Raw genomic sequence first — 11,180 nt, 5'->3', positions numbered from 1 at the left:
ATGGATCTAATTTATTCTTAGTTTTTTTGTCTTTGGATCGCTCTCTCTCTCTAGTACGATGAATCTTATGTTATCTTTTGATTTGATGGTTTAGTTTTTTTTCATCATCAAGTGGAGAGAAAGAGGGAGAGAGACTTGACTTTGTAAAAAAAAAAAAGAGAGAGAATCTAGAGAGAGAGATTTGACTTTGTAAAAAAAAAGAGAGAGAATCTAGAGAGAGAGATTGTTATGTGGACTTGCCTTCTAAATGGGGCTGTTTTTTTTTTTTTTTGTGGATTTCGAGGGCTAAAATTGATTGTTTAGGTTGGTTTGGCAAATTTCTTTAGTGAATTCAGAGAGAGAGAGAGAGGGAGAGAGATGCTGGAAAGAGGGAGTTAAATATTTTTTGGCTTTGGTCTGTGTCACCGAATTCCAGGAATTTAAAATTTCATGCTACAAAGTCTTCACATAATTCTAACTTGGGAAATTACGTCGATGCCCTTTTATTTGACCGTTATTATACTATGGTTAAAAAATATCACATATTTTTTATAGAGGTCCTGTCCCTTTATTTTTTTACTTTTTTTTCAAGTTTGTCTCCAGTCGGCTGTTTTAAATATCAAACTGCATATTAAATTTATTTTTTTAATTTTATAATATTCAAAAGTATATATATATATATATATATATATATATATATATTGGATAATTCAGTGGGGGAAGAGGCGCCATACCTGTATTCACTAATAAGAATGGAGGAAATACAAAACATATCTTTACAACCCTATAGTAGGGCAGTTGTGCTAAATCATAAAGATGTTGCCTTCTTGGCAAGTGTATCTGCTACCATCTAAAAAAATAGGGAAAATGTATTTCAAATCAAATTAAACAAAATACATCTAAATGTAGTAGGAAAAATAGTAAAAAAATGAAATTTGAAAAATCAATTTGTGACTGTGGGTATTTTCAAAATTCTCCAAAAAAAAAGGGAACAATGAAAAATAAGTATTCATGGTCAAAATGCATTCTCATCTTTGTCAAAAATGATAAAAAATATAAAAATATATATTATAAATATATTCCTTATTTTTTGGGGGATTTTTTATTTTTAAAATTTTTTTTGATAACCTCGAGTTGAACCCCCAACTCAGGACAACTCGGATTCGGCATTCCCTGAGCCTGGGTAACTGGGCCGAGTCTGATCTGACCATAGTTAGCAAGTCACCAATTTAATAGCGACTTTTTCAAAAAAAAGCAGCGTTTTTTTTAAAAACGATTTAATCTGCGACTTTTTCAATAGATCGGTACAAGTACATGATCTTTCAGGAAAAAGTTTAAAACACAACTTTTTCAAAATTTGAAAAAATTGTTTCAAAAACTCTATCCTATTAATATACTTTGATTTGTTTTTTTGGAAAGTTCAATATCTCTTTCTTGTTTTATGAAATTTCTATTTTTATTTTTATTTGTATTCTCCCTAAACTTTCTCTGGTTCTTTGCTATGGATATGGTGCGTATTTTTTCGGGTGGTTATGGGTAGATCATAGTTAGCAAGTATGGGGTAGACAATTTCTTTATAGAAGATGAAAATTGAATTCACCTACCCAATACTTATCTTGACGAATAGAATAGATAATCATCTTATGATTTAGAGATATATCACATTGAATATTTGAAATTTATATTTATAGGGAGGTCATTTTATACTGAGTGATATATATAGAGTGAAAGCATTACTCCTCACTACTATTAATTTTTTCTATACTGAGTGATATATATATTTAGAGTTTTAAAATTTATAATATTTTAAATATATTCAATTTTTTTACTTCGATTTCGATTTTGGAGCCTAGTCTGATTTATTCACGATCTCTCTACATGAAGTATTATTACCAATCCATACATGATTTTTTTATTTGACTTTTTAAAATAAAAACAATTAGTTTCCAATTTTATGATGAGCCGATTTATTGATAACTATGGATCTGACACGGCCTAGTTTGCATACACTCATATAAATTGACCAAATATGTACCGTATTGCACATTTTTCTTCAGAGCACTTTTAGTCTTTAGTACCTGACTTCCTCACTCCGCAGCGCCTATAAAAATACAATCTCAACTTTGTTAAGAGGCACCTCTCTCTCTCTCGCTCTCTCTCTCTCTCTCTCTCTCTCCATTCAACTCATTCATTTGTTTTCTAGAGTGGCGAGGATTTATTGCCGGAAAATCTCATGGGTGAAGTTCCGGCGACTCAACACTTTGTTCTAGTTCATGGGACATGCCATGGCGCTTGGTGTTGGTATAAAACAGCCTCACTTCTAAAAGATTCAGGCTTCAAGGTCACGGCAGTCGATCTCTGCGGTTCTGGATTACATCCTGGAAATGCTGATTCCATTCTTTCATTTGAAGAGTACAACAAGCCCCTCATGGATCTCCTCTCTACAATCCCTGAAGATGAAAAGGTATGTCCGCCGGAATGAGTGAGTGTGTGTATGTGAGAGAGAGAGAGAGAGAGAGATTGTCTGTGTTAGAGAGAGAGTCAGTTTTGTGTGGATTTGTGTTTGTCTGAGAAAGAGAATCTGTTAAGTCTGTATATGTGTGTTGGAGAGAGAGAGTCAGTTTTGTGTGGATTTGTGTTTGTCTGAGAATCTCTGTTAAGTTTGTATGTGTTTGAGAGAGAGAGAAAAGCCGTTAAGTTTGTGTGCATATGAGAGAGAGAAGCTGTTAATTTTGTGTGCATATGAGAGAGAGAGAAGCGGTTAAGTTTGTGTGCATATGAGAGAGAGAAGCTGTTAATTTTGTGTGAGCTTCCTTAGTGTTCCTTTTGGGCCAAAGCATCCTTTTGAGGCCATTTCATTTTTTAATTTTCTCGGTTGCATTGAATTTGTTTATTTTTATTTACTTGCTTCAGTGATGATCTTAGGGTGCATTTGATAACTTTCTATAGGATTCTCTTGCTGCCGGCTTTTTTGGATTATGGAAGAAAAGTGAAATCGGCTAATTTTTTTGGAAATTAAAACCCTGTTTGATAAATTATGATGCTGTTATTTTCACCAGTTTGGTGTTAGGAAAGCAAAAAATTACTTATTTTAACCATTCATTATGTATTTCATTGATATGATGCGTAAATATATATTTTAAATAGGATTTTCATGCTACAATCCATCTATTTTATTTCTTTCAATGTATGATTGAGAACTTGAGATAAAAATTTGATCTCATATCTATGAAATTTTTATTACTTGTTGCCCTAATCTTGCACTAATCTCACACGCCATTGCCCAATCTTTTTATCACTATTGCACCTAGGCCACACATGACCATGATTTCTCTCTCTCCAAATGATCATGCCCTCTCTCTCTAGGGATAATACTGGATTAGAATTCTTTGAGAAATTGGGGTACTCGCTCTCCTTCCCCCAAAAACTTATCATACAATATTTTTAAAATGTCAAGCCACCTAATAATTATTGGAGGAAGTCAAATGAATGATTTATTAAATAAAGGGGTCGAGAAACCACCCAACAAAAGCGCTAGGGCTTCGTTGATGCTTTGTAATTTTCTCCCAAAGTGGCAGCACAGGGCTGCCACTTTTCTAAAATTGTGGAATCGAGAAAAAAATAAGTTTTAATTTTCTCCAATTTTACTATTCTCAAATGGGTGAAAACTATAGTACAAGGAAAATTGAGAGACTTTCCCTGTTTTCTCCGTTATCAAACTTATGCCTATCTCTCAATTTAATTTGTTTCTGGTTTCTCCGTTATCAAACAAACCCCTCTCTCTCTCCTTGAATTGATCCTCTTACTTGGGTGTTGAAGGTAATATTGGTTGGGCACAGCGCTGGTGGTTTGAGCATAACCCACGCCACCCACGTGTTTGGAATGAAGAAGATTAGCCTTTGTATTTATGTTACTGCCATCATGTTGAGGAATGGCATTGTATCTGACCAAGATCGCCAGGTATTTTTTTATTTTTTATTTTTAATTTTTTGTTCAATTATTTGTGTCAGCCATTTTTTTATTAAGGTTCATCACCATCACCAGCATCATCGGAACTTTTTCTTAACTATTTGAGGCTGGTTATACAAATCCTGATATGTCATTTTACTCCATCAAGAACCATTTCGTAGTGACATCATAAATCTTATATTTTTTCTCACTACTTCCAACTATATCTTTTTGGACTTAACCCTTGCTCTTTTTTAGCCCTCCATTTGAACCAATTTGCCCATCTTAATAGATGTTGTATTGAGTTTGTGCTGTGCATAGCCCTTATTGATTTGTTATTATTTTTAATAATATTATTAAAAGAACTTACCAAAATAAATTTAAGAATAAACTATTTAATTTTTTATTTATTTTTATTTAATTTAAAAATCTCATAATGGCTAAATATTAAATAATTAAAATTGACACCTTATAGAGACCTTCAAAAAATAAAAAATAAAAAGACAGCAGCCTGACGGGTTGACCTTTATTTTGAATGTGCAATAATTAAATAGTAATATTATTTAGTAGAGAGGGACAATAGACTTAAGAAAGGCTATTTTGGTAATTTATAGGGGCAATTTCACAATTATAACATCTGTGGTGGTGGGAGAAGAAGAGAGACAAGAGTGACAAATTACCAAAACCCCCCAAATCATAATTTCTAGACAATTTTCCCCAAATCGATTTTTTTTAGCAATTTTTATCTTAAGTTTAACTTTGTTTAGCAAATACTCCTAAGTAAAAAAAAAAGTAAAATAAATATAAAAAAAACCCCTTTGGAAAGTATGTGGTTCAACACAAAATGGGGGCGGTCCGGCACTTTGTTTCTGAAAAGGATGCAGTCCGATACAAATTAAGGGCGGTGCAGTACTTTGGGCATGCAGTCCGACTCAAAAATGGTGGCAGTATGACACTTTGGGCTTCTAAAAAGTATGCAATGTCATATAAAATAAGGGTAGTCTGACACTTTGTGCTTCTAAAAAGTATGCAGTGTCATATAAAATAAGGGTGGTCAGGCACCGTAAAAGTTGCTTAAAAATAGATGTTCGGGCGCTTTGGGATAAAAGACGAGGGATAAAAGTTGCTCAAAGGGTTTTCTCAAGAAAGAAAGACTTATTTTTTGGTACCTTGTGGAGGCAATGTCCCACAATTAGGTCCACTGGCTGCCGGATTCGTTGGCCATTAAAACTTAAATAAGAAAAAGATGATTGTGGCATGTTCCCATATATGCACATTGTATACGTACTCCCCAGGACCCAAAGCGTACCCAGGAGTAAGTTTTGATGTAAAAATTTGTGACCAGGATCACCAAATTTAGTGGTCTTGCTTCACACTATATTTACCCATGTTTTTGCTATTTCCCACCTTAGATATGGTGGGAAGCAATTATTCAAATATTTTCATTAATTTCTATTTTTCAAAATTTTAAAGAACAATTATTCAAATATTTTTGCGATTCACATACTAGAGAATTGGTCTGATTGATCATATGAACCGATCCAGCAGGTGATTGATCTAACCACTCGCACTGAATTTTAAAAAATTGTTTTCTTTTTTTTCTAATAAGCTTCATTGACATAATGTGAATTTTAAAACATTGTTTACTAATCAAAACTTTAATGAACAATTGTTTCATGGGGCTGGACTACATTTTTACAATATGTGGTCCAGAGGTACAAAGCATCCATCTTAAAAATGAATGCAAATAGATGGTCCATCTAAAAACAACTGTAACTAACGGTCCAAATATTTTTTTAATATAATTATTACTTCTAGTTTTTAAAATGAAAAAAGTTTATGTAAGGATGCAACTGTATAATATAGAACTATGGATGCACCTTAAAAATCCATCGGAAAAGGTAGTTTTAATGTTGAAAAGCCATTTTATTGTTCATATCGACATCAAGATGTATGACCAATAAAAAGATTTTAAGTCTCAGAAATAGTGCATTTTACAATATATTATCTACACCATCCATTTTCAAGATTTTCATATGTTTATAATGTCTATAGATTTGCATATGTTTATAAATCTATTTGATTTAAACTATTTTTTAAATTTAAAATTTTATAATTAGATATAAAAATAGATTTTGAGATAATCTTAAAAACATTTTACATCAAAATTATATACCATGATAAAATTTGAAGGTACACCTTACCGCTACAGCGATGCGTCCGTATGCCAACTACACCCTTTCAAAATTATTATTTTTAGTTTTTAAAAAAGAAAATTCATTCATGATGTCCATGTTTAAGATTATATTTTAAATATACATTTATTGTCACCCCCATATCTACATGTACGGGCTTGGCCGCATGCTAACCGCGTCGTTGTACTAATACCACAGGCTTTTCCCGACCTCGGCGATGCGGTTGACTTCAACTTTGGGCTTGGGCCTGATCGACCTCCAACAAGCGCAATTATAAATCCTTATTTGCAACGAAAATTTCTTTATCAATGCAGTCCACATGAGGTAATGCTCTACAATCAAAATTATTTTCTTATTTTACCGTCTCAAGTTGAAATTATGACTTATTTAATAATTGATAATCATGCTTATTTTGTATATTTTATTCATGTATTTCTCTTTGGAAAACTAGGGTTAGGAGATATACTATCCTCCCCATGTCGCTACTATGGAATACTTTATCACGGTGTTTCAAAATGCGGATTGGTGGTGTATTGTCCACCCCACACATATGTGTCGAATTATTAGATCGGTCCAAATTGATGATCGAAAAACTACAACATTAAAAAAAAAACAAAAAAAATTAATGCTTTATGAGGGATATTTTTTTGTTTTTTGGGAGGTGGGGGTGCGGGGGACAGAGTTTTTTCTTTCTTCTTTTTTTTTAGAGGGAGGAGGGATACGTTCCTCGAACCGGTTCAGATGCGATCAAATCTTGATCTAAATCATTGATTCCCAATCCAGATTAGTGGGTATTAAAAATATAGGATTGTTTACAAAGAGACCAATTATTTTTTGTATAAAGAGGTCATGACTATTCCTACTCATTATATATCAAATTGGATGGCTTGGGGTGAGTCACGAAGTCCGAGAATTTTTTTTTGGAACTTTGTGTCTAGCCAATTACACTCTTACAACCACCCATTTTGAAATCTAAAGAACAAAAATGATTGTGATCTCTTTGTACAAAAAGTAAATGGTCTCTTTATAAACAATTCCTAAAAATATTGCTTTTATCATATACACGAAAACGAATGTCCATTTGGATTTATAGAAAATCAGAAGTATATTTCTTGCCACACCTTTTGAATCTACTCTTGCCTTTATATGGTATGTTCTAAGATTAGCAAAAAGATTTGTTGCTCCCTCAAGAACATATATTGTGCATTTGCTCCATATTTTGGGATGTAATCTCAAGAACCTGTAACCAATCTCAATGAAAAACATTTTGAATTGCACTCCCTATGTGCCACAAAAGCAATGACATCCCTCTAATTAATAAAGGGCATGATCGAGGTGTCCAAGAACTCAACATCCAAGTTTTTTTTTTTGAAAATAATCATTTAATGTTATTTGGATGGCTCCCAAAGTATTGGAATAAAAAAGACAATCTCCTAAACAGTTTTCGGCCCTAGGGGGGTGTTATAAAGGATACTCTGGTCGGAGCACACCATATGTTCTTGATTACCTTTTAAATTATATTGGAATGACGAACCTAAAAATGTTGAAAAGGTATACAATGAGATCATTTATATTTGGTACAAGGTGGTCGTAATTAATCTTGACTATTGGATGTGAAATTGGGTAGCTGCATTTATTTAATTGACCAAACTCAAAGTTCAACATAAAACTTGTTGAACTTTGTGACACACTCAAGCTATTAGATTTCACATCAACTAGTTGCAAATAATTTTGATATCCTTATACTAAAGGTAAATAGTCTCATTCTATACGATCCCAAAAATGTTTCACAAGGCATGGATAAAGGCAATTCTCGCAAGTTTACAATACATCTTTTTAAATTCACCATTTGGAGGCTTGCAATTTCGGAAAACCCATGTCACCATTTATGAGTTATAGGTTAGAAAACTGCATCCAATGATAAATCATACTACTAAAAGATTCTGTGCACTCAAGAATGGGATTGGGGTCGTGGTGGAAGTACTATTTGTGCCTAAGCTAAAGTCTAGGCTTCCATTATCACTTAACGCCGTCAAAAACCACTAACGAGTTAGAAAACGGGTAGGGGCTCGTCCCACTAAATTACCCAAAAAAGAAAAATTGCATGCACTCACGGGGAAATATCATGCATTTGCTCATTCAAGTAAAATAGTATTTTCAAAAGGAAAAGTATATGTGGATAGAAGGTTGCACAAGCACCCATCCAATGGTTGAGATCTCATATGGCCATATCTAATGGCTGAAACTTAGTCTTGTATTTTATTTTTTATTTTTATTTAAATAAGAAACTTATCTAAATTTTGGTGTGTAAAGGTATTTTATAAGGACAATTGTTTCTTGCGGGCTAGACCGCATTTCTAGAATATGCAATCCGAGGTACAAAACATTCATCGTAAAGATGGATGCAAATAGGTGGTCCATCTAAAAACAATTGTAACTTAAGATCCAAATATTTTCTTAATATAATTATTATTTTTAGTTTTCAATTTATTTTTATTTTTCATATTCATGATCTCCATGTTAAAGATTATATATTCTTTAAAAATTAGGATCAAATTATATTAAAAATATATATTTATTGCCAAGCCTACTTTTCTACAATTTGTGGGCTGGATGCATAGAAACCATGTACTTTTTATAAATATAACTAAATAAAAATATTTATAAAATATTTTAAATAAAAATACCAAAATATCTCAATTTTTTGTTCAATATTTTTTCAAAAATATTTTTTATTAATTTTATTCAATCTTACTTATAAAAATGAATCTAAAACTAAAATTTCACATTAATATTATTTTTAAATAAGAAATACGAAATTCATCATTGGCCCTTGGATGAGCATGGTTCAATATGATCCATTATAAAGTGCCGATGCACCTTTTAAGCGTCCACATGTTGTGGACGCAATACCAAACCATTTCAAAATATTGTAATCTTTTCATAATAGTGACTAAAAAAAAAAATTTCATAGATACTTATAGCATCCTAGGATGGAACATAGACTGCCTAATTCTTGAATGGTATCCACGAACTTAAATTTCATTTGTCCTTTTTTAAAAAGGTGCGGTTTGTATAGAGCCAAGGCTCTAAACAATCATAGTAGAGCTTATCTTCAAATAGTGTTGAACAATGTGGTTTCAATACTAGAAATTGTTGTGATGGTCTTAAAATTAATTTTCATATCTAATTATAAAATGAAAAATTAAAAAATAGTGTAGATTAAAAAGATCTATGAAAACTTGAAAATCTTAAAAATTGACGGTCCAAAAATGCATCACAATATGCATTATTTTCAAAACTTAAAATCCATATTTTTCTCATATTCATGCATCTTGATGTCGAGATGATCAATTTGAGGATATGTGGGCATCTTCTAGTGAAATTTTTGAGGTGGGCTCTAATTTGATTGTTTAGAGCCTCAGCTCTATATAAACTTTTTCTTTTTAAAAATAGTAGTCTAGTGATTTTTGGTAGTTTTCAAATTCTCATTTAAGAAAAATACTAGTTCTGTTGCTCCAGAGAGTAAATATAGTACAACTTGCTATCTTGTGAATTCACTATACTCTCTCATTATTCCTACTATTTATGTGTCTATGGCCTATCACCAAACCATCTTCATGGCAATAATCATGAATAGGGTTGGGTCGTAGAAGTAGCACCCCCACATCTAGCTATCACGTTGTGGTTTTCAATCTTGTTGATACCATATACTGATATCACATACTGATACGTTAAATAAAAACTAACTTCCTAATCTATATGAAAAAATGAATAGGGGCATGTCTTGCCCCTCTAAATTACGCCACCCCAAAAACAAAACAAAAAACAAATTCATGGCAATAATTTTGTGTGGAATCCACAGGACTCTACCTTAGCTTCGATGCTCTTGAGGCCAGCGCCATTGATGCCACTATTCAGTGCAAAGTTTGAAGGGGCAAATATGGGGGATGTTGATTTGGTGAAGCGTGTGTATATAAAGATGAACAAAGATGAGATTATGAGGCCAGATGTGCATCAAGAAATGATGATTAAAAGCTGGCCACCCGATGAGGTCATGTTCATTGACACCGACCATAGCCCATTTTTCTCTGCCCCCAATGAGTTGCACCACTTGTTGATCAACGCCTCAACTATGTATTGCGGTTAAAAAACTCATAGAAGAGGGTTTTTTTATTTTTTTTAAAGTTAAAAAATAGGACACTCATTAAAGAGTCGGGGGTTGAATTTGATTACAATAATAGAGTATACAATGAAATCGTTTATTTTGACATAAGGAGGTCATAAACATCACTGATAATCGGATTTGAAATCGGATAGTTGATGGTGTGTCATTATTTGAGCACAAAGTTCAAATTAAAATTTTTTGAATGTTGTGACATACTTTTATCTATTGGAGTTTACATCCAATGGCTAAAAGTGATTGTGGCCATCTTGTATAAAAAATAAATGATCTCATAATATATAATCCCATCTGATAAGGAGTATGTTAATCTTGTTAAAGTTATATAAGTAGGACGGGAGCCAAGGGATCACATTTTCATGGGCTTTTTGTATTATTTATGTTTGTAATAAAATAATCTCTCTTGGTTTTTTTTTTGTTATTTATGTGTGTAACAAAAGGATCTCTCTCATATGAGAGGTATGGCTCTCTAGTCTCTATATTGTTAGTCTGAATGATCCTACATGTAATTTTAGGTTAACATTGAAAGAAATACCTATGTGATCTTTTATCGGCGAATATATATATATTTTTTTCATCCCTTTCTTTTGGCAAAAGATCACTTATCTGTGGTTTTTATTATAATAAGATAAATTTCAAGATAAAATGAACATATCAATAAAACCAAGATCTTAACAATTTGATATTATTGAAACAACTATGCATTATACTTGAGAATAAAAGATAAGATTGCAAGAAACAAAAGGAAGAGTGCCGGAGATTACCTCAACCGGGCTTATTACACCCCACACCGAATCACCACCATTCGATGGCGCGGGATCAATGGTCTAGCTTCAATATCGAACCAGAAAAACAAATTTCGGCTAAGCCACACC

General features: G+C 32.5%; 1 protein-coding gene across 2 annotated transcripts; it reads left to right on the top strand.

Moving 5' to 3' along the window:
• Positions 1–2,023: 2,023 nt before the first annotated feature.
• LOC18437129 (methylesterase 17) lies at positions 2,024–10,863 on the top strand. Of its 2 annotated transcripts, none has more exons than XM_020669018.2 (4): positions 2,024–2,443; positions 3,799–3,939; positions 6,321–6,446; positions 9,988–10,863. In XM_020669018.2, the coding sequence occupies exons 1-4, from the start codon at positions 2,213–2,215 to the stop codon at positions 10,270–10,272; spliced, it is 783 nt and encodes a 260-aa protein (XP_020524677.1). In that variant the 5' UTR covers positions 2,024–2,212; the 3' UTR covers positions 10,273–10,863. The 2 variants fall into 2 exon arrangements, with proteins under 2 accessions (XP_020524677.1, XP_020524678.1); XM_020669019.2 differs by lacking the exon at positions 9,988–10,863 and adding an exon at positions 6,574–6,700 and having other exon boundaries at positions 2,045–2,443.
• Positions 10,864–11,180: the final 317 nt, after the last annotated feature.

The sequence above is a fragment of the Amborella trichopoda genome, chromosome 8 (assembly GCF_054954075.1).
Source record: "Amborella trichopoda isolate Santa Cruz 75 chromosome 8, AtrichopodaSantaCruz75HAP2 v2.0, whole genome shotgun sequence".
Classification (NCBI taxonomy): domain Eukaryota; kingdom Viridiplantae; phylum Streptophyta; class Magnoliopsida; order Amborellales; family Amborellaceae; genus Amborella; species Amborella trichopoda.
Note: the sequence above shows the minus strand (reverse complement) of the source record. Positions and strands in the feature narration are given on the sequence as shown.